Source organism: Urocitellus parryii, chromosome 9, assembly GCF_045843805.1.
Source record: "Urocitellus parryii isolate mUroPar1 chromosome 9, mUroPar1.hap1, whole genome shotgun sequence".
Taxonomy (NCBI): Eukaryota; Metazoa; Chordata; class Mammalia; order Rodentia; family Sciuridae; genus Urocitellus; species Urocitellus parryii.
Window position 1 is genome coordinate 107,580,793 of NC_135539.1, and position 24,476 is coordinate 107,605,268.

The window sequence follows — 24,476 nt, forward strand, 5'->3', positions numbered from 1 at the left end:
GCAAAACACTGGCTTGAGAATCAATGTGGAGGAAACTCACAAATCCAAATCAGGCTAACAAACCCTGTGGGAGGGCAGGAAGGTGTTCCAAGAGCCTCGGAGGTTCCAAGCCTCCTGTCCGAAACAGCAAAGAAAGTTATATCATGGTGTTCCCCTAGACTCTTAGGGACTTTTTTTGGAGTGAATTTATCCAGAAAGCTGCTCACGACGTCCTCCTCTCCACCTAGGGTCTTGGACATATTTCCCAACTGTGCCCAGAGGGTGCCGCTGCCGTCCCAGCCTTAATCCACTACTGCGGGTCGCTGCTCGGCCTCGGAGGGAGCCCACTTCGGTCTCCCGCAGGCCGTTGGGCGAACGCGCGCCCGGTAGGGGGCGCCGCCGGCCCAGGCGCCGCGGCTCCCTCCGCCCACCCGAAGGCGGTTGCAGGGAGCCGAGCCCCGCGCGAGTGCACTGCCAGGCGGGCCGCAGGGAGGGAGGTACCGAGAGGGCGCGAGGGTGGCAGCCGGAGCGAGCCGCCGCCCCTGCCCGCCCCGGGCCCCGTGGGGCGCATGGGGTGCTTCGAGTCCGGATCGCGTGCGGGTCTCGCGCCCTGCTGCCTGCTGCGGTGAGAAGCCGCGTCGGGACGCCCCCAGACCCCGAGCTGCCGGGAGGATGACCATGGCCGGGGGCAGGAGGGGACTGGTGGCCCCGCAAAACACGTTTCTGGAGAATATTGTCCGGCGGTCCAATGGTAAGAGGTGCATTCAGATTTCGGTTTCCCAGATTTTTTGTTTTTTTTTTTTGGTTTTAATCGATGCCTTTATCACCGACGCCTCCCGCTGCACCGTGCCAGCAGACGCAGCAGAACCCCGGAGCTCTGCACCGCCACAGCGCGGGCGCCCGGGGCTGCCACCCGGAGGCAGGGGAAGGTGGGCAGGGCGGGGCGGTGTCCGATGCGCCCCCATCCCAAGGGCAGAGAATCTAGGGGACACCTTTTGGGCCTTTCTAGTTTCCTCTCTGTCTTCATCGCCAAAAAAGCGTGACAGTTGATAAGCAAAGTACTGGGAAAAGTGACTGGAAGCTGGACGCAGCAGGAGCGGCAGCGCATCAGTACTGCCTACCACTCCGCGAAGGCTCTATCTGCTATCCGAGGTGCCTCCTTTCTCCCCTGGAGAGCCAGCAGTAAAGACGGGCAACTCTGGGTTCTGGCCCCCTCCGGATGGGAGGATGCAGCTGTCTCCACCTTCCATCCCTGCAGTTGAAAAGTCTGAGGTGTAGGGATGTGGGGAGTTGGGACGTGCTATCAGGGTTGCCTGATTCTGTCCTTTTGCCCACGCACCCTTTTCGAGGTGAAAGAGCATGACGGTTCAATGGTTTTGCTGGATTGAGGTGGGAAGTGGAGGGCACAGGAATAAAGCGGGCTAAGTGGCCACACAGGTACAAATCTCACATTTATTCTCTTCTAAACCCACAACAGTGTTTCATGCTCACCTGTCAATCCCCAAATTCACCAAGCCTATCTTTGGATCCATTACCCAATAAACCTGTACTGGGCACTCGTCTGTTTCCCTATGGTTAAGATGGACAGTGGCTTGAAGCTCCGGGAGGTGAGATTCCTAGGAACAGGGATGGAAAGGGAACGGATTTCATATGCCTTTTGGACACGCAGCTGAGTGACCTGGGCTCAAGCACTTGCGGAGTCTTGGCTTTTGGAAGGTGCCGCATACACCTGTTCATCAAACAGCTACAACGAGAGGAGAGGCAGCCAAGCCCCAGATGCTCTTTGCAGACGCTTGGACCCCTCTCCTTCCAGAGACAGATGCTATTCTACTAAGTCTGAGGAACTAACTCAGGAAATGGGTTTTAATAAAGTGCAAGTATCACAGTTTCTGAGCCTTAGGAACTTGTATTTAAAACTATGTGTTTCCATTTGGATTTAGTTAGGGATTCATTCAGAGGAAGAGCATGAAAAGTGAACTTCTGCTACTAATAAATATTCTTTTATTAAAAAGTGATTTAAGTTCATCTTACAAGAAAAAAGTATGAACTGGGATAGCAGGCATCATACATTACTTAAGTGTTTTTTTTTTTTTTTGGAAACAATCATTCCTTTATTGTGTGCCTCTTAGGAGTAAGAATATTAAAGAGTGTTTCAGATATCCCCCTTCCCTTCAAGATCTTCTCCAGTCAAACAGACTCAGAGGCTTTTTGAGCAAGGTCACAATCATTACCTGGGGATGTAATTACTGTATGAACAGTCACAATGAACTGTTCTGACATAAAGCTGGAAGTGTACATGGATTTTTAAATAAAATCATCATTTAAGAGTTACTGTTATTGCCACTGTTAGGGAGTATGGAGACAATTTGCAGGTGGGAGATTCCATTGTCAGTGATATCAACTTACATTTAAATATCAATGACAATTCCACCTTTTGGTGGAGAGGTAGTATCCTGTAAGTTGGAAAGCTCAGTATCTAATGTATATTATCTAGGTTGTGAATAGGAGGAAGAGAATCCTACATGCAAGTCTCAGGGATCCTTGGGTTTGTAGGAGGACCTTGAGAAACCTGAGCTAAGCAGGCAGAATAGCTTCTAGTTTGCTGGCTCTAGAGCCCCTTCTGGGTAAGCATGTCAATAGAGGCAGCCGCTGGGGAATATTTTTAGCGCTGGCATTTTCATCTCAGCACCAGCTCCAACAGCTTGATTTCAATTAACCAACCAGACCAACAACATCAACAACAAAAACAAATCATCTTGGACCAGTTGGTTGAACTTTTAAAATGCTCTATTATTTCAGAAGAAGAAATGCTGATCTTGAAAAGTGGGATTTATATTTTTAGTGATCCGTTTCATAATATTCCCTGAACCCAAATGGACAAAAATGTGAACTCTCAGAAATATCACAATATCTGCATGCATTACATTATTTTACTGTGATGGCAAAGGTCTATTTAAAAAATATTGATTGTCTCTTCCTAAAATCCACCTGCTTATTTTTGGACACGACAGCATTTAAATAGCATTTTATCTTTAAATAGCAATACCTCATAATCGTTCTGTTAGGTATTCGTCCCAGTGGTCCTGTATTATATTATTGTTCCTCTTTTACAGATCAGAAAACTGAGCCCTAGACATATTAAGTGACTTATTCAAAGTGGCAGGGCAGATAGTTCCTGAAGCTGGTGTCCTTTAGAGAATATCATTCATACATCTTGTAGCAACATTATTACCTAGCCCTTAGGCCTTGGTCCATGGAACTATTTTTATCATCCTTAAAATATCTACTCATATTATATACTAATGGATAATAGAACTGGCCTTGTTTGGGGATGATTTTAATATCTAGTGTCTGAATATCATTGAACTATGAGATGGACCTTAGATACTATCTAGTATTTTCTTTCTTTTATATTCCTGTATCCATAAAGAAATTGCTGCAAGCAACTTTCCTAAAATATTTAATGGCAGAACTGGTCAGGCCCAGTCTCCTCCACTGCAGTGTCACATTCTCTCTAGTATGCCACACATCAGCATTCCTTGTCTTACCATTATTTCCCTCAAGAAACATCATTCCCCAGTGGAGATTAAATAAAATGTTATAACAATAGGAACAAGATCCATTTTGGCTAACAGCCACACTACCCAATCAGACTAATAGAGCAAAGGAGAGGCCAATTATATTTCAAGGAATTGCAGTCTCCCCACCTTCCTCAGTGGCTTAGCAGAAGGCATGGGTGGGAGGAGCCATACTCCACACCTGTGTGCTCCTTCATGGAGTCCCAACTCACTTTTTTTTTTTGTAGTTGTTGATAGACCTTTATTATTTATTTACTTATATGTTGTTGAGAATCAAACCCAGTTCCTCACACATGCCAGGCAAGTGTACTACCGCTGAGCCACAGCCTCAGCCCCCAACTCAACTTTTCATAGGCTGTCACCTTTGATCCTCATTAATCAGCAGAGGAGGAGCAGTGTCTCCAGGTTAGAGCTTATCGAGCTAGAATCTTCAGATTAAGTGATTCATTAAGAGGTAGTTAGAAAAAGATTTACAGGCAGATCAGGACTAGCCAGCATTTGTTATGGGCTTACCATTCAACAAAGATTTATTGAGCATATTTTATTGAACTCTGGAGATATAGTAAAAAACAAGAAACCCACCTTACTATGAGTAAGTCACATCCTAGTGAATCTTGGTCCAAGGTCCTTCCTCATATTCCACAGTGTTGAATGGCTGTGGCTCTTATTTAGGCCTATCATTGTACATTTTTAAGATGCTTACTGGTCTTACAGGCACTAAACCTAGTTTAGCTTTCTTTGGTACATTTTGAGTATGATTCAAAGAAAAGATTTGATCGTTATGTGTTTTTTTTTGGATTGTCATAAGTAGTCAGCAGGAATAATCAATACCCTATATTCTATCTGATTTTGCTTATGATCATATCATTGATCATTTCAAATCCTATTTGCCTTGTTGCCACATAGGCAAAACCAGTCTGCTTTGCTTGATCTTCATGGTTGGAAAGTGTTGTTCCGAAATGTTTTTTGATGATTGCTTAAATCTGCAGGCACTCGTCACAATGCTTGTTGAAGTAAATAGGAGATATGTCTTAGAAAGGCTAGCAGACCTTGGTGCCAGGAAACTGCAAAAATATTACTCTAAATGGTCTAATTCTAGGCAGAACATATGTTTTAGTGTTCAGGAACCTATATCAAACAATCGTAGGTGCCAGTAAGAATCCATGAACATTAACAGAAGTGAAATGCAGTACATTTTGGTACAGATTTATGTACATGTATAATATACAGATTGCTAAGTCAGCTGTGTTTTTGTATAGTGTTAAGTTGGTTCAGGTTGTTGATATAATTAGTTAGCAAACAGGATGAGAACCGTGGGTAATGTTGTGTCTCCTCAGAGATGTGTTGAGCCATGGTAATATTTATAAAACAGAAAACTGGTTAAATACATGGGCTCTGAAAGGGGAATGGATGATAATCTGGGTTATTAACAGCTCAACAGTGCTTGCTTTTTCTTGCAATTGTTCTTAGGGTAACCTTCAGCTACCTTTCTTTGAAAGTGTCAAAAAGTTGAATCTAATGATCAATATTAGCAGAAAGATAGAGAAGATGAAGCCTTGTGATTTAACATAAGGCAATAAAGCTTTTGAACTTCATGACTTTTTTAAAATCAAATCCATCTATTTAAATCATCTATTTCTAAAGAATACATGTGTTTGAGAGATATTGAGGATAAATGGAATCCTTCATTTTTTTTTTTGATACCAGATCTTCATTTATGGCTGGACTTTCTATTTGGCTCTTGTCCCTTGAGCATGACCTTGAAGTTCCTCCGTTCTTTCCTTCTCTTTTATTTTTGGTTGATGATGGCTTGAAAATAAACATTTAAAATCTACTTCAGTTATTTATTTCAAGGAACTCTATTTATAAGGTGAGTATTTTCTTTATACATTTAGGATGTTGGGACCATTTTTTGTTTTGTGTTTGTTTCTTTAAGTGGCCACAGCTATTACTGGTGAGGATGAGAAATAGAACCACAGAATCTTAGGGCTGAAGAGACATTCTGTACAACTCCTCTTTGAATCTTCTCTGGAACATCCCTCTCAGTGGTTATCCAGCCCATGCTGGATTAGCTTCAGGGAATGGGCTCTCATTTCTTAAAAAGGAATATTCTGATTTTTAGCAACTATATAGTTTATTTTGTTTTCTTTCTTTCTACTCCACTTTTGTTGCTTTTGCTTGATCTCTTGAAAATCTGCACTCTAACAGCAACCACTCACTCAAGATTTATGCTTTAGAATAAATCTAGCTAGAACTTTGTTTTTCATTTTTTTAAATTTCTAAATTTGTTTTAATTAGTTATACATGACAGTAGAATGGATTTAGCACTTTGATATATCATACATAGATTGAATAAAATTTCTCACTTTTCTGAGTGTACATGTTGCAGAATCATATTGGTCATGTAGTCACATATATACATAGAGTAATAATATCTGTTTCATTCTACTATCTTTCCTATCCCCACAACCCCTCCTCTTCTCTCCCATCACTTCCCTCTCCCTAATCTAAGGTAATGCTATTCTTCGATTGTGCCCCCCCCTTATTGTGAATTAGCATCCACATATTAAACATTTACTGGCAAATGCCAAAATTTTACTTTTCTTTAAAGCGGAGTTATATTCCATTGAGTATATATATACCACATTTTCTTTATCCATTCATCTATTGAAGGACACCTAGGTTGGTTCCATCGTCTAGCTATTGTGAATTGAGCTGCTATAAACATTTATGTGGCTGGGTCACTATAGTATGCTGATTTTTAAGTCCTTTGGGTATAAACCAAGAAGGGGGATAGCTTTTTTGGTAATTCTATAGTTAGCAAAAGCTAACTTATAAAAGGTTCAGTCTTATAAGCATGGTGGACCTTCTATAAGCCCCGTTCTGTGCTTGGGAATATCAAGATGATTGAGACTTTGTGACCTTGGGCCTCTCTGGGAAATCCATGGTGAAGAGCAAATCACACTGTAAATCTCTCCAAAGATTTAAGAGATGCTATACTGACTCAATCCTTACTGCATAGTTTTCTCTTATAAACATCTCACCCAAAATTATTCTTTGATTTTATATCTGTGTCTTTTTTTTGTATGAAGTTGGTTAGGAGATGACAAAATCCCAGAAGTTATTTAAAAAAAGATTGAAGAAGATTTGAAGCTTGGTTTTGATGTGCTTGAAGTGTCCTTTTGAAACCTCATTCTTTGGGGTATCCCACTACTCTGTCTTTTGGCATACTGTGGCTCACCCATCACTGTGGAGTTTTAGTGTATCTTAGAGGTTGGAATTTGTCTGATACTCTACTTGTTCTCTATGCAAGTGCAGTCTTGCCGAGTAGATATCAGTCTGGCCAACTTAAGCATCTTTCTTGGTTCTTATGGTCTCTGCTCCAACAATCAAGCACTCCTATTAATGAAAAAAAAACTACTTAAGATTCTTCTGATTAGATATTACAGAGTTATGCCAATAGTCAGTTTGCTTACTCATACAATGATTATTCATTATGTAAATTAAAATGACAACTCTTTGATTAGTCCTATGTTGCTTAAAACTGATGTTCTGAAATTAATTGTGTCAATCCTATCATTATTAATGTAATTATTAAGTGTGAGTACCTCAAAACCATCATTTCTCATAGTCCTTTAAAGGCTCTGCAGTGATATCTGGTGCTTCTGTAAAGAACAGCAATGGCCTCTCCTTTCCTCCTTCTTTCCTTAAAGCAGTGCTATGTGCATCCTCCACTGGCATTCTCAGTGTGTTGGAGTCAGCACTGGAAAGAGGGTACCATATCAGCCAACTGACTGATATTTATTGCCTGCTTAACTTCAGCTTTTATTGTGAGTGGATTTGGAAAATGTATCTTAGACCAGAATTTAACAACTATAGTAAAAAAAAATGAAGTTAATTTGAGTGATAAGACTTCTCATTTCAATTAAATGAATTTTTTAAGTTTTTATTTTACTTTGGTTGCCTTCTACAATCATTGGGACTGAATTGATGAGCATTGTGTGCTGCTCTCATCAGTGTTCTGTTTTGAGCCAGTGTTCTGTATACCTTCTGTTCGAAGCGTTAGGACCGATCTCTTTTCTTTTCCACCCTGCTTTGTGTCCTGGGAAGCTACTCTGTAGACATTAGATCACTAGGCACCACAGCTTCATGGGCTGGCTTCATTTAATCGGGGTACGGCATGAGATGGGAGGGAAGATCCCTCCCTGTGTGGTCCCTGGAGCCTGGTTGTTTTCCCTTGATTACAGTTTGTATATTCAGCTCACTTTTTTTGGATTTGGATAGGATTGGCAGGCTTCAAGCTTCCTGCTGTTACTAGCTCCGGGGTCCTGTACTATACCTTCAGGTTTTCCAGAAGTGGTGTGCCTCTTGAGAAGGACCAAGGCTTCAAAGAGACTCCACCTTGGTAGCCTGAAATTGGACATGGTGGGAATATTTACACATTAGAAATTAGCAAATGCTGCACATCCGATCTGTTTCCTCCGGAGAGTGAGTTTACTAACATACTACTACCCATGCCTTACTCATGCCTTTGTAAATAGTTCTTTTATTCAATACTTTTCAAATCACCCGTGTGTCTTATTTTCCTGCCTCAACTGTCAGTTACTTGTACTCTGGATTAAAATAGTTTCTCAGTCGTTTGTCTACACCAGTGTCAATCAAGAGGGTGGAATTGGTGAGGGATGTGCATTCAGGTTCTCCTTTCAACACAAAAAAAAACACCTGTCTTCTGCCTGACAGAGGCAGTGCACGTTACCGTGGCCTCATTACAAGCTGAGTGATGTGCTTTCATGTTCCTTTTTCATCTTTTATTAGTTTCATAATATCAGAAGTCGTGAAATCCCATAATGAAATAGAGAGTTTGTCAACGACATTGGAAGTCCACTAATACTAGTTATAACCACCAATTATCATTATTAGTTCTAATCAGGATCTTGGATAAATTAAATAGATTTTTCTCACCTGTGTACCAGGCAGTGTGCCAAAAGTTTTATGTATGTCTTCTCCTCTAATTTTCCCTATAATTCTCTTTTGTGGGTACTCTTATTATTCCCATTTTATAAGGGCAGAAACTGGATTTGAAGAGATTAAATAAATTGTCCTTAGGTCAATTTCTAGTAGTAGAATTTCTAGAAACTTTACGGTAGAAATATAAATTCTCAGGCCTTACTTCATATCTAGTGAATCAGAAACTCCGGGGATAGGCCCAATTTTCTATGTTTTAGTGAGTTGCCCAGGCCGTTCTGATGGACATTACTGTTGGAGATCATGGGTGGACGGAGGAGTGGGTGTGTGTAGGAGTGTGAGTGAACTTTTTCTCTTCTATTGAATTTCATTTGTTTCCCAGTTTTGGTCAATATCCCATTTCTGCCTCAGGTAGTACCTAGCACTGCCATGTCTCAAGTTTTCTGGAACTTGCTAGGCTAATTAATTATTCTCTGCTTTGGCCTAAAATCATGCATGGTGTCCTCTGCCACACATTATCCCCCATCTACCTTTCATTTTTCGGAAACCAATTGAGCTTCTGTCTGCTGGTAGCTTCCTTCTCTTTGTTTCGGTGGGTCTGTTCCTTTTAACTTTTTAGCTGTCATTTGAGAATGGAGAATGAATATGTATGTTTCATCTCCTATTTTGAAATGATAACTGATAATTTTTGAAGGAAGGGGAGGTCCTACATTTCAGTCATTTTCCTTCTGTCACCTGACTAGAACAACCCGAGTTATGTTCCATTTGACCCAATGTCTTTGAGGGTGTATGTGAGTTTGTTCCTTTCCTAATTTAAAACACCTCATCTCATCAACTTTTGAACCCCTGCTTCTCACTTGTCCTAGTGATGCCTGCTCTTTGGATTTTCTTGTTTCTTCTTCTTTCTCCTTATCTTCCTGTAGAGGTAGGAAAGACGGTGATTGCTTTCCTGTCTATCATAAAGTATCATCACCAACACTCCTATAAAAAAAGAAAAGGTTAACAAGAGAAAATCTGAATAAATTCATTAATGTGCATGTGTGCATGGGAGCCATAAAAAACAAAAAAGTCAAAGAAAGGGCCAGATGGTTGAAGCTTAAATACTCTTTTCACAGGGAGCGGGGATGTGAGAGTGAGGGCTGTAGACAATTTTAGAAGGGTAAGAATAAATGATTTTTAGAGAAAATAAAAAGTCCAGGGAATACACAGTGGTCTGAGACAAAGTTTCTATGGGCTATAGATACGCTGTTTGATTTTATAGTCTTTTTCCCTGAGATATGAGTTTAATCTTCCTTGGTTAATGACATTTCAGTAAGAAGATTTAAAGGTAACTGTGTTCCTCTTTGGCAGATCCAGTCTTTAGGTAAATAAGAGAATTTCAGAGAAAGTTTCTTCCTGCACTTTGCCTAAAAAGAGGATCATAAAGGGTTGAGAGACTGGGGGTGGAGGGCTGGACATGGTGGTGGGGGCAAAGTCAGAGAGACATTGGTTCTGAGACTGTTCCTCTAGCTCCACGTGGCAGATCACTCCAGTCCAAGGTGCTGTTTTCTGAGTCCCAATATGGTTCTGGCTTGTGGTCTCTCTCTCCCCTCAGTCTCTGATGGACCCTCCCTGGTGGTCTCACACTCTTGCTGGATCTTGCTCTTGGTTTCTTGTTCTTGAGAGCCTATTCTTTAGTTCTGGGTCAAGCTTTTGCCTGCTCTGTTGGACTCTCCCCTCTTCCCATGCCTATGTGCCTCCACTCTCTCACTCTTTCCTTCCTTCTCTCCATCTGTCTCTGCCTGTCGCTGCCTGGGTTGCTCTCTGCCTTTTGTCTTTGTTGCTCTTTGCCACTGTCAGCCATCTATCTTCATCACTCTCAGTCTGTGGATGCTGATTGCCTCTGTCACTGTCCATCTGTCCCTATTCACTATCTGTCCCTGCATCTATATATTTCTGCCTCAGCTTTCTGTCCAGTTCTCCCTTCACCTGTCCTCCATGGTTGCTCCTCTGTGTATCTGTCTGAGCTCCCCATATCCTTCTCAAGACCACCTTTCTGTTTGTTCCCCAGCAAACAGAGTGATGAGTGATGTCTGCTCCACTCTACAGACCTCTCAGACTTATTTTTTGCTCTGGAGAGAGAATCTACTCGGACAAGCATGATGATGTTGTTTGACCAATAGTCCACTCCTGGTTTTCTGTGGCAGGGCCTGGGTGAAGAGGGAGAAGAGGGATAAAGAGCTATATTATATGTAGAGTGGGGCGGATAAAGCTAGACAGGCATTTGGGCATTGCTTTCCAATGGACTGGTGTGTCTCCTGCATTCCTTCCAGGTCTAGGACAAAGTAGATACTCAAATATTTGTTGTATTAAACTGAGCTACTCAGAGATTCCTTCCATCCATGCTAATGGGATATTCTGTGTTACCAAGAATTTTTTTTAACTAACACACAGAAGCAAATGTAAAGCTATATGCAGAAAAAAACTTTTTTAGTATTAGCTAATATTTTTATAATGCCTATCTTGAATCACTTTCTTTTTTCACTTCTGGAAATGAATTATTTATGTTATTCAATGATGATCTAAGACTTTTTGGTCAATGTGTCTATAATATCTATAGATGTGTGTTAAGAAATTATTATGACTGTGAAATTGATAATAGAACACCTGATGGGTGAAACTATTGAACTACTTTTTAACCATCACATATACCACATATACCGATGATTCTTGGCAGTAATTCAATATATCACTGACTTCTTATTTTTTAAGTGAAATATCATTCAGTAATAAAACAGTTTATGTATTTCTAACACATTTTCATTCTTTTCCATACTGCTTGCAAAACCAATTCATCTATTTTACTGTTTTTAAATTTTTTATTTGATGCTGAATGAAGATGAACTCATGCTTTTGAAACCATGTACTTAGGGGTAACCACCCAGGAAATGAAGTATTTGAGTTTGCTTTTGAAATTGAAATCTCTCTCCCTATTGTAATTTACTAACTTAATAAAAATGTATTTCTGTAGGATATTAAAATCACAGACAAAGCAAATAACTATTGAAATCTCTTGGGAGTTCAGTTTGTTTTGTGCAAAGATTGGGCCCTTGACAATTTAGAAAAGTCATTTTCATGGAATTTTATTGTCCAAAAACACAAGAGAGCCACAAAATGACTTTGGTTGATATTAAGATTTTAGACCTTTTATTTAGGTGTAGCATACTGATTTAGCTTCTTTGTTTCTCATTCTGTCCTCTCCATTCTTCTAAATATTACCAATCTGATCTGCCTTTTTAAATGTAATTTCTGGCATGGATTTTATTTAGGTTTAGGTAAATCAAAATATTGTTTCCTGGTTTTTGTTTAGTGCTTATATCTGTAATTCTTGTTCTCATTTATCTGACTCGTTATCTTTCTAATGTTCCATTGCTCTGTGAGAAAAGGAAACTGTATTTTTATTCAAACTTGCTTTTTGTAAGAGCACTGATAGCTTTTGAAATCTATAACATTATGAAACATCAAGAAGATGTGCTGTCCTCTAGGTAAAATATCTCAAGTTATTACAAGTGTATTGTGAAATATTTACTGCAGCCCTCTAAATAAGTGTTGCCAGGGAATAATACATTTGTGTGAACGGCTTGCTGAATGTTGCTTTATCTGTGTAATTGCCCAAACTGAGTCACTTCCCTAAGTCATTGCTTTAGTTAGTTTCTCCTTTGTTATTTGTGGTAATTATGATGAAAAGTAATTTTCTAATAATTTCTTTTTAGAATATCTCTGTATTACACTTTATGGGCAAATGGTAGGTTTGGGATGATTTTATCATGCATGAATACTGTGGTGGAGTTTGGTTCATGTCCCATCAGCCGAAGAAAACTTTTCATGAGAGGGGAAGGGGACTCTTTTAAATTTTTAAAGAATGTTTGTTTTATTCTGTGAACTAGAGGAAAACTGTGTGGGCTGGGGAAAGTTGAATTTAGGAAATCTTACATGTAATTGCATGCACTCTTGCTGCTCTGGACCCTTGGGGAGTAAAAAGGCATCAGAAGGAGGCAGGGGAATTGGCTCATTTTCATCAAAGACCTAGAGACCCTGGGAATTTTCAGATGAGAGCCAATGAATAAATGATGGCAAGGGCATTGGGGTTGAGTCTGCACATTTTTAACTGAACAATGTACTAGAAACTTGGTCAGTTTGTAAAATATAAATCTGGAGGCAGGTTTGGTGCTTCAGAATGGCCTATTGGCTGAATGGAAGTTACACTTTCTGCTTGCAAAAGACACAGTCTCCAGACCCATGGGTTCAGATACAGTGTAACAACTATTTTCCTAGTGTTTACATTGTATTAGTCATAAGTAATCTAGAGATGATTGAAGCATATGGGAGGATGAGTGCAGGTTATATGCAAATACAACACCAGTTTAAGGGATCTGAACATCTGTGGGGTTAATGGAATCAATCCTTTGTGGGCACGAAGGTAATACTGTGCATATATTAAGAGAAGATTTATTGGCAGGGTTGTGGTAGCACATGTCAGTAATCATAGTGACTCGTAGTGACTCTTAGTTATTCAGGGGGCTAAGGCAGGAGGATTGCAAGTTCAAGGCAAGTCTTGGCAACCTACTGAGTCCTGAAGCAAATTTGTGAGATCCTATCTCAAAACAAAAAATAAAAAGGGCTGGGGATGTAGCTCAGTGGTAAAATGCCCCTGGGTTCAATCCCCAGTACAAAAAAAATAAATAAATAAAAGCAGATTTCTTGGATGGACTTAACTGTTTCTAAAGACACATTTAGGTGTTTTCAGTGTCTATGAATAGACCAATATGTGATTGATTTCTACTGAAGAATCATTTGATGATGTTGTACATTTTTATGTTAATATTGCATATCACATCATGCTCCAAGTCCAAACAAGTCCACCGAACAGAAGCCTGATACAACATGGTTTGCTTGAAATGTGAATATTGTTTTTAAAAGGTCTTTCTGCTATTTTTGAACTGACTCTAGCATTTACAGAAGTGGTATTTCAGGGTAATGTTTGGTTGATGACTCCATATGGGCCTGCAGGTAGCAGAAGCATCATCTGATTCGATCTTTGTCATGAGCCCAGATATTTAGAGAGTCAGATTTATTGCTTCCAAAAGTATAGAGATCTACTTTAGCATCCTTCCCCACCACCCTAGACCGACAGAGCCAAAGTGACTTACCCACACAGCTTAGAGACAGCACTCTAGCTGTCAACTCCGTTGTCCAATTTGTCAACTCCATTGTTCTTTCAAATGATGCTCTGGGAACCCTAGAGGTTGCTGGAAAAGGGAAGGGTGGATTATGGTGTTTGTTAACTATCATTCTTCTATTTCTTCCATTGTGGACTAGATTCCTTGATTCTCCATGTAATCTCATGACCTCTTTTTTACTAGGTGACCTCTGCTTACAGAGTCTCCACATGGCCTCATCAGTAGCATAGCTGGACTTGTCACATGACAGCTCAGGGCTCCCAAGAATGCAAAAGCAGAAGCCACTGGACATTGAGGCTTAGACCTGGGATTGGCACAGCATCAATTCTACAGTGGAAACAAATCGCAGACGCATCCAAATCCAAGGGGGAAAGCTCTTCTCAAGAGCATAAATGTGAGGAGGCAGGTTTCCGGGGGGCTACCAATGTTAATTTCAACTGTTTATAGTGATGCTTCGATTATACCAGTTATCATAGAATAAGGACCTGAGACATGTAAGGAGATGCTCTCTTCTAAAAAATATGTTTTAAAAAAGGAGAAATAAAGTGAAAAATGCTTGAACCACACTAGCAGAGCCTGGAAAGGATGGTATTGCCTCTTCCTCTGGAGATATTCATGAAGAGTCTCACCAGTGTGACTTGGCAGTGCCAGGAGTCAGGAAACTGGGTGACCCCTTAATACCTTCAGGGTCTTGGAGCTCTGATCCTTGTTAATGTGTTGGAGACCATTTTTATCTCATTCCTATTTACTAGGCTAAACGAGTCAAATGGGGGTGAAAAGTACAATATTATCTTTATTACTGGTTAGAGATAAACTGTCTTAGAGAACAGGGCAGGGTCCAGAGCCTAGACTTGCTTCTAGACTAGCTTCTAGACTAACAGTTACTGACCTAATTCTAGACCAAGAAGCCAGAGCTGGCAGAGGTCTGGCAGGCCTGTTGTAAGTAGGTTCTGAGTACCACAAGGAGACAGGTAGCTCACATGCTCTTTTTCTCTCCACCCTGAGGCACAGGCAAGTCCAAGAGATCAAGACACACACAGTGGATTCTTAGTGCTATTGAGTAACTACTGACAGCTCCATCAATGTGATTATGAAGGTAGACATGAGGGGGATAAAGAGAGGGATCAAAAGCATCTGTGCCAGGGGCTGGGATTGTGGCTCAGTGGTAGAGCGTTTGCGTAGCATGTGTAAGGCACTGGGTTCGATCCTTAGCACCACATAAAAATAGGTGAATAAATAAAAGTATTGTGTCCATCTACCAAAAAAAAGCATCTAGGCCAACAACTTCATCTTTCCTGGTGTGGGTGGACACCCCTTCTTCTCAGTGGAAACTCTAGATGTTGAAAGATGGGCATTGGCCTTGTAAACATCAAAATAGAGCTCTACAGCAGAACTCTATTCTGATAAACCTAGAGTACCACCAGGGAGTTTGAGATAGTTGCAAAATTTATAAGTTGTGGTCCTGCTGGTTCCATGAAAGGTTACTACAGAAGTTACACTTAAGAGAATTGGCACTTTTTTTTTTTCATTAAAAAAAAAAAAACTTTTGTGATGCTGGGGATTGAACCCAGGACTTAGTTAATTTTATGTGTCAACTTGACTGGGTCATAGGTTGCCCAGGTAATGGGTGTTTCTATGAGGGTGTTTTAAGATAACATTTTTAATTCCCTTATGCATTTTAGGATTGTTTTTTTTTATTTTTGTAAAAAAATGCTGTTGGGATTTATATAGGGATTGCATTCAATCTGTAGATTACTTTGGGTAGTATAGACATTTTAACAATGTTAATTCTTCCAGTCCATGGGCACTGTTCATCTTTCCATTTATCTGTGTGGGAAATTATGGTTTTTGATGTTTTGTTCAAGCAGTGGGTTGCTTTCCTAATTAAGTTTTGCTTGGCTTCAAATTAAGTTTCCATTTACTGAGTGTGGGAAATAGTAAATAATCCCAGAGTCATTTATGTTTGGATGTGGAGTGCATGTCTGCATTTGGCTAGAAACTGTCACTTCACCAGAGCTCTCGTGTTTGGCAATCTCAACCACTGGGAATATGGCCAGCCACCTGGAGGAATGGAGAAGCCTTGGCTAAGCACCGTGGCTTGCATGGGGTCCTTGCACAGAACCTATACACTTTTTTCAGGAGATTCCCACTTTCTGGGTCTGTCTATTCTTACAGCAGGCAGGTTTCTAGACTCATTTGGGTTTACTTTTTAATTTTATTTATTTAATCTTAATTCTGCTCCTGCCACACTAATCAACAGGGGGAAGCTGATTAAGGAGGACTTCCCATTTGGTGGTTTCTCAAGCTCTTGCAGTTGAAATTATTTTAGGGGTAACTTGGTTCCTTATGGTTTAGATTTCAGTTCTACTCATGGCATTGCTTCTCCCCAGGTTGACGTGTGTGGTCGAAGCAAGTTATACTTGTATGGACTCTGGAGCCTCAGATCTGAGTATCTGGAAATTGTCCCTATTCTGCTGGCCACTGGGGCCCAAGTTTATCATGGTGAACCTACCTTCTCTTCTCTTGAACAGATCGTGGTATCTGACCCACTCCCACCTGCTGCTGGTTCTGTACCTAGGCTCCCACTGGCCCTAAGGCTCATCTCTATCATTTGCCTTTCCCCTTTCCCCTGGTTGATCCTAGGCTTTGGCAGTTTGACTGCAGCCCTTAGCTGTAGGGTCAGCTTCATGGGTGGTAATAACCATCTGTTGATGCAACCTCAACAACCGTAGGGAAAGTGGGAACTTCTGTGTCATGTCCAGACCTCAAGGGAATGGAAAATGAAACCAGTCTCAGGAGTGCTCAGGTGGTCAGTTTGCTGTGCAGTAGCTTTAGGTCACCCAATATGATGTTCTGTCCCACCCGGAGTTTCAGAGAGGGAGCCAGGCACAAATTCTCCCCTCTTCTCTTTCCCTCTTTCCTTCTACTTGTGTGGAAGGAGGAAGGATCTAGAAATAGGTCAGTACATTTCATTTAGAAAGTAAAAGGGGATAGTTTTCAAGTGAAGGAGGACACCAAACATTGAGAAGACAGGGAAACCCAAGGAGGAACAATTGCTTGTACCCACATCTATATTTACTGAAGGCATCGATGTATATCACATGGTAGAATTATAATATATGAGAACAATAATGGGACTGCTGGCTCATTGATTAAAGGTCTTATTATATACTTTGTCCTAAGGCAGATAAATCACAGAAATGATCTGATTTTAGCACTTAATGGAAGAAGAAGGAGATCCTGTGATATAAAGATTAAAATCATAAATTTTGAAGTCAAATGGACCCAGGTTCAAGCTTCAACTCTATCCTGATATAACTGCCTATTCTGCATCCTTAGAGACTCAGTTTCCCCTTAAGTAAAATGATGAAATCTCTGCTATTTTGATCACCAAAGTAATACCATCTCATAAAAATTGTTGTAAAGGGGCTGGGGATGTGGCTCAAGTGGTAGCGCGCTCGCCTGGCGTTCGTGCGGCCCGGGTTCGATCCTCAGCACCACATACCAACAAAGATGTTGTGTCCACCGAGAACTAAAAAAATAAATATTAAAAATTCTCTCTCTCTCTCTCTCTCTTTCTCTCCTCTCTCACTCTCTCTTTAAAAAAAATTGTTGTAAAGGTTAAAAAAATCTAAATATATGAATTAATATATTAGTACAGTACTAAATACAGAGTAAATATCAATAAATGGTACCTGTTCTCAGGAATGCCTGAAAGATTACCTGGATTAAATACTTCAGTTCTTACTTCACCAAAAGCCACATATTCTCAAGTTATCTCTTCTTATAATCTCGGCCATATCTCTAAAGAACACGAATTTCTGCTATTTCTCTATTTTGTCATTTTAGATATCACCTGTGGACTTCTGTTAGTTTAATTGAGGCTTTAGCTTACTTAATCTTACTCCCTTTCCTCTCCTGATAATAGAATTATATTACTCTCTTATTATCTCTGCAGCTTTAGTAAAATATTTATATCTTTCTTTTTATCTTAAAAAATATCTAGGCACCATCTCACGATTGTTCTCTTTTCTTTCTTTAAACTTTTATCATCTGTATTTTTACCATGTTAGGCTGATGAGGTTATGTTCATTACTTATGATAATTCAATGACCTATACTATGACTATGTGTTGGTTTTAAAAAATTCCAACAATGATGTGACAGTGTGACTTGGTTTCTCTTCTTGTATGCTTTTTGTTTTCCTTAATGTTTTATATTGTTTTATATTTCTTTTCCTGTCATTGGGAACCCCCACCCCACTGTCCACCCCAAATGCACACCATTATTGCCTTTTTACATTGTTCCAAATCATCAGGAGCATCATCATATACTAGCCTACTTTAAGCCTTGATAACTCTCTTTTGAAGCTTCTCTTCTCTGAACTACGTATATTTAATACTTTCTATTATCTTCCTTCTCTACTTTGACATTTGAAGCCACTTTTTTCCTAGTTCCCTTGTGTCTTATTTCTTGGAAAAAACAAAAAACAAATACAAAACCAAACAAAACACTTTCTCATTTTGCTGGTATACATCCTCAAGTAACTTTCTAAGAAAGAATGTGTGGAAAATAAATTCTCCAAATATTTGCATATCTGAAAATATCTTTATTCTACCTTTATATTTGGTTGTTTTAATTTATTTAAAAGAATATTTCCTGAATTTTTTCCCTCTCTTTCTCTCTCTCTTTTTTTGCTGTTCATGTTAGGGTTCCTCTTGCTTATCATATTGAATAAATTTTTAGGTCTTATTTTTTCCCTATATGTCTTGTCTCTTTCTCTTTCTGACCTACTTTTGGCTAGACTTTAGGTTTTAACATTTATGTTGAATTTTAAATTTCTACTTATTTTTAATTTATGAGAGCCCTTTATTCTGTAAGGGCTCTTTCCCTCCTATTGTATTTTTTTTTTTTTTTTTGTGGATGTCATACTGCTGGAATCTCTCAAGGAGACCAATTAGGGATGTTGGTCTTTAAAGTTCTTTTTCCTCTGTTACTCCTGCTTTTTTCACAGTGATTTATGTTGGCTCATATTTTATCATATTCTCATTTTTATGTTTTTTTTTTAAGATCTTTGTAATCCGTTTACTTTTATTTTACTGGGGTCTACGATAGAAAGACAATAAACACATCTAGAAATAGGTCAGTACACAACATTTTAGGAAGTCAAAGGTGAATAGTTTTCAAGTGAAGGAAAAGACAAAGCATGGAGAAGATAGTCAGGAAAACCCAGAGAACAATTGCTTCTACCCATATCTATATTTCCTGAGGGAACGTCTGTATTTCCTGTGATCAAACAGTTACTTGTAACTGGCTGTTTTTCCCTCTTACACATAGATAATATCAGTGGAGAATTAGCCATGAAAAAGTTCGCTCAGTTTCCCCTCCTATGTGTAGGTGTTATGAGAGAATTTAATCACTATATTAGGAGTCAACAACAAAAAAAAGATGGTTAAACTGACTAGAATTCATTTGCACTCAGGGATCATTTGGTGAATTTTGTATTTCTTTTTAAGGTTTGGTTGTTCATTTCAGGAAACGTGAGTTACTCGGGGAGAGAATACCAACATAAAGATTCTTCTGCCTCCATCATAAACTGGAAGCTTTGATGTTCCAGACTCTTCCCAGCCTGGAGAAGCTCACCTCCCACCATCTTCCTACCTGTGCTCTCATCTGAAATGTTTGAATGAATCTTACTGTCCTCGTAGGCTAGAGCAAGTTCAAATGTTGTCTGCTCTTATAAAAAGTCCTTTGCCTCCCTCAGAGTTAGTCGTTTTCTGACCCGTTTCTTTAGTTAGATGTGCACATGTCTTTTTGTCCCTTGACATTCCTGGAATGCAGAGATCATGTCTTATCATTCTGTATAAACCCAGGGTCTTGCATTATACTGGGTTTCTAGTGGGTACTCCAGAAATATTTATGTATATGTGGATCAGATAGTGGAAAGGGCTGGTTATAAATTTCTATTAAAGTTGTATTATAAAAATAGTAGGTTTACAGGTTCACTCCTTGAGGTTGTATTTTATGTTCCTTTTAAATAGATCAAGAATGGACTACTCTCAAGAATGTACCATTTAGTTTAGTATTTAGTTTCTCCTCCTCCCTGACCCTTCTCTGCAAGGTCCTGGCTCATATGACCTTTTGGCCCCTCTCCTTGTCTTCTTCACTAGTAGGTAAAAAAGTCTTCTGTCTCCTGTGCTGATTGTGTGAAGGGTAATAATTTTTCAAAACCTGATTAATCAATAAATAAATTCATCTATGAAGGGTGGAGAAGCCTGTTTGACCCAGACATAGTCACCTCCCGAGATAGACAGGGATGGTTACCCATATTGTGAATAAATTATAAATGCTGTCCTTGAACAAAATTAGACACTCCATCACAATACCAGACCCTAAATTATGCTACAGAGCTATAGTAACAAAATGGCTCAGTATTGGCACCAAAATAGGCATGAAGACCAATGGTACAGATAGAAGACACAGAGACAAATCCGCATAAATAGAGTTACCTCATACTAAACAAAGGCACCAAAAACATACATTGGAGAAAAGACAGCCTCTTCAACAAGTGGTGCTGGGAGAACTGGAAATCCATATATAGCAAAATAAAATTAACCTCCCATCTATCACCCTGCATAAAAGTCAACTCAAAGTAGATCAAGGATGTGGGCATTAGATGAGAAACACTGCACCTACTAGAAGAAAAAGTAGACTCAACTATCTGTTATGTCTGCTTTGGAACCTAAAGCACAAGAAGTGAAATCAAGCTGGGTGGGGTGGTACACACCTATAATCCCAGTGACTCAGGAGGCTGAGGCAGGAGGATCACAAGTTCAAAGCCAGCCTCAGCAAAAATTGAGGCACTTAGCAACTCAGTGAGACCCTGTCTTTAAGTAAAATACAAAATAGGGCTGGGGATGTGGCTCAGTAGTCAAGTGCTCCAGAGTTCAATCACTGGTGCTCCCCACCCCCACAAAAGAAAAGAAGTAAAATCAAGAATCAATAAATGGGATGGTATCAAACTAAAACACTTCTTCACAGCAAAGAAAACAATCAAGAATGTGAAGAGAGAGCCTACAGAATTGGAGAAAATCTGTACCACCTGCACCTCAGATAGAGAACAAATCTCCAGAATATATAAAGAACCCAAAAAATTTAACACCCAAAACTACAAGTAACCCTATCAATAAATGGGCTAAGGAACTGAAACAGATATTTCACATAAGAATAAATATGATCGGTTAACAAATATATGAAAAAATGTTTAACATGTCTAGGAATTAGAGAAATGCAAATCAAAACTACACTGAGATTTCATTTCACTCCCATCAGAATGGAAATTATCAAGAATACAAGTAACAATAAATGTTAGCGAGGATGTGGGGAAAAATGTACACTCATACATTGCTGGTAGGACTGCAAACTGGTGCAACCACTATGGAAAGCAGAATGGAGATTCCTCAGAAAACGCGGGATGGAACCACCATTTGACCCAGCTCTTCCACTCCTTGGTTTATACCCAAAGGATTTAAAATCAGCATACTACAGTGAATCAGCCTCAGCAATGTTTATAGCAGCTTACTTCACAATAGCTAAGCTATTGAACCAACCAAGGTGCCCTTCAACAGATGAATGGATAAAGAAAATGTGACATATATACACAATGGAATATTACTTATCCATAAAAAGAATGGAATTATGACATTTGCCAGTAAATGGATAGAACTGCAGACTATTAGGCTAAGTGAAATAAGCCAACCCCCCAAAACCAAATGCTGAAAGTTCTCTCTGATATGTAGATGCTAACACACAATAAGATGGGGGATGGAAAAATAGAAATTCATTGGATTAGATAAAGGTGAATGAAGGGAAGGGAAGGGGAATGGGAATAGGAAAGACAGAATGAATCAGATATAACTTTCCTATGTTCAAATATGAACACATGACCACTGTAACTTCACATCATGTACAACCACAAGAATGGGAAGTTATATATACTCCATATATGTATAATATGTCAAAATACATTCTACTGTCATGCATATCAAAAAAGAACAAATATAAAAATTGGCCTCTCCATTGGATAAGGGACTATTATTTCACTCTACATAGTGAACACACACCACACACACCACACACACACACACACACCCCAATATGTACACTCTCCAATTATAACAAAAAAGAGTATGTATTATTTCTTTTTGGGAGGTGAAGGTGGGTGGTATTCTGTGGAGAGGAGGGAGCCAAGCTAAAACAGTGATTGCAAGTAAGTTTCAGGTGTTATTTGCTTAAGTTAAATTCTTGAAAAGGATGGTTGATTTTCTGAGCATAAAAAAAAAAATTGAATACTTTTGGTCTTCAAAAATGTCAGAAGTCATGAGAACACACAAAGCCTGCCAGCTAGGTCTGTCCTACTTAATTGTCCCATCACCCACACCATGTGGAACATCCATGAAAACTTAAATTGAGCAACAAATATGACATTATGGTAACTTTGAAATAATTATGATGTTTGCAGAATTGAAAACTTGGTACTTACCATCCTAAGTGAGTGGCAGGCTGGTGCTCTGTGAAAAAAGCACCAATGTCCAGCTTAATGACCACAAAATTTCAAAATCAGTGAGAAGGAATTATGGTTTGAGCATCTTGATCTCCCTCTACAAAGTGGTCACATGAGGGAGGTCTGAACACACTTCCCCACACGGGGGAGGTTCCTTTACAGTGTGTGTGTGTGTGTGTTCCCAGAGATAGTGCTCAGTATCCTTCCTCTGCCTCCTGAGAAGGTCCTCTCAGAATGGGGAAATGCTTGTCATGGTCAATACAGCCAATTTGTACCTTTTGGCCAAGAGACTGACAGGGCTAAGATGCTGGACAGAGTCCAGAAGAAATTACTTTTGGGTTTTCCTCTGCTCTATATTATTGGTATGCTTTCACTTGGATGAAAAATTAGGACTTGAGTACGTATCATAGGAATCCGCTGGATTTCTGCAGGGCTCATTGGTCGGTTGGTTAAGTATGCTTCCTTTACTAAGCTGTTCCTGGAGTACAGTAATCTTAGTTAGCATTTGCATCCAAAGAATCAGTTCTAAAGCATTGTTCATTCATATCATAAGGCCATATTACTGTTCAAGAGACTATTTTTTTTAAGGGAAGTAGAAATACCGGGATTGGTTGACATTATTTACATTCCTTACTGAATCTCAGCTAATATCTTGCCTCACATGCCCTTTTCCTTTTTTCTTTCCTTTTATTTTAACAGATACTAATTTTGTGTTGGGGAATGCCCAGATAGTGGACTGGCCTATCGTGTACAGCAATGATGGATTTTGCAAGCTGTCTGGTTACCACAGGGCAGAAGTGATGCAAAAAAGCAGTACCTGCAGGTATTTATGTTTGGGCTTTGTTTTGATGGATGATCTATCATGGTGTCTTTTGGAAAGATAAAATGGCTTTCTCAGTTTTGGAATTACCTTAACCTCATTTAGTTGTTTTTTTTTTTTTAAATTTTTTAGTTGTAGATGTATACATCTACAACTAAAATAAATAAAACACTTTTATTTTATTTATTTTTATGTGACACTGAGGATCAAACCCAGTGCCTCACACTTGCTAAGCAAGCACTCTACCACTGAGCCACAACCCCAGCAGCCCTCATTCCATTTTTATTGAGGAATTTTTATTGCAGCATGTTCTCTCATTCATGAATGTGCTAGGAAAATCAAAGAATATGTTCAACATGGTCCCTACAACTGACAAATTTGCCATCACTCAGTAAGATAGGGAGAAACTTAGAAAAGCTCAGAAAAGCCATTTTATCTATTAAAAATGTGAACTCAAAAGCTTATGAAGTTTCATATTGAATAAATGTGAAAGTTAGACTATCAAATAAAATTAAATGAAAATGAAAAGAAAATTTAGATGATTGAATTAATGTTTAAAAATTTATGAACATTTTAGAGAAGAGTAATTTATAATGTTGGAGACAAAAGCCTTTTTAATATAGTTTTTTTTTCTCAGCTTAAATTCTTTGTTTCAGAAAAAGAGAAGAGAACCAATATTTTGTGCCTTTGTAATTTGTACTGTTAGATCGCTCTTAGCAAATTGTGCTAACAGCAAATCTTGTGTATTTGAGCACTACCTTTGGGCCTGGGCATTGAGAAAGCTTTTTCAAAGCATTTTCAAGGTGTTGAGCTGGGCATGGAGCCTGGATCTTGCCAGACATTCCTCTGCTGAGCCCTGGCAAGGTCTTGCTTGGTACAGCATGGCCTCTGGCTCCGCTTTCTTCTCCTTCTTCAGCCTTTTCTCATCAGTGGTGTTTGCATGATGTGGAATCATTTTTCCAAACCTGCCAAATTAAGAAATAAACTCATCTATGGAGGGTGGTAAAGCCTGCCTGGTCAGACATACTTGTCTGTTCTCAGAGGTTACATTTTCATGTATTAAATCAGACAAATAACAAGTTTGGTGAAAACATTAAATGTTTGGAAACATTTTAATTTTCTTAAATTTTATACTGTGATGACTGAGCAATGGAAAATTTAAGATTTTTTCCCCTACTGCTCAGAGGTTTAGAAATTATGACTCTAACTGCAATAGAATGCTGTTATATTCTTTCTGTGATGGTTTCCTCTTAAGTACCTATATATCTGTGTATCTTCATCTTCATTGCATCTGTACTTCATGTATATAATCAATAAATTGAGAAGATTACCTTCAATTTTTTTTGGTGTAAC

At 39.3% G+C, this 24,476-nt stretch overlaps 1 protein-coding gene across 2 annotated transcripts in view; it reads left to right on the forward strand.

Moving 5' to 3' along the window:
• The first annotated feature begins 471 nt into the window (after window positions 1-471).
• Window positions 472-24,476, forward strand: part of Kcnh1 (potassium voltage-gated channel subfamily H member 1) — a 357,402-nt gene continuing 333,397 nt past the window's right edge. For both annotated transcript variants that reach the window (XM_026387530.2, XM_026387531.2), the window contains exons 1-2: window positions 472-730; window positions 23,003-23,126. In XM_026387530.2, the coding sequence (XP_026243315.1) occupies window positions 652-730; window positions 23,003-23,126 (203 nt within the window). In that variant the 5' untranslated portion in view covers window positions 472-651. The remainder of the gene's footprint in view (window positions 731-23,002; window positions 23,127-24,476) is intronic.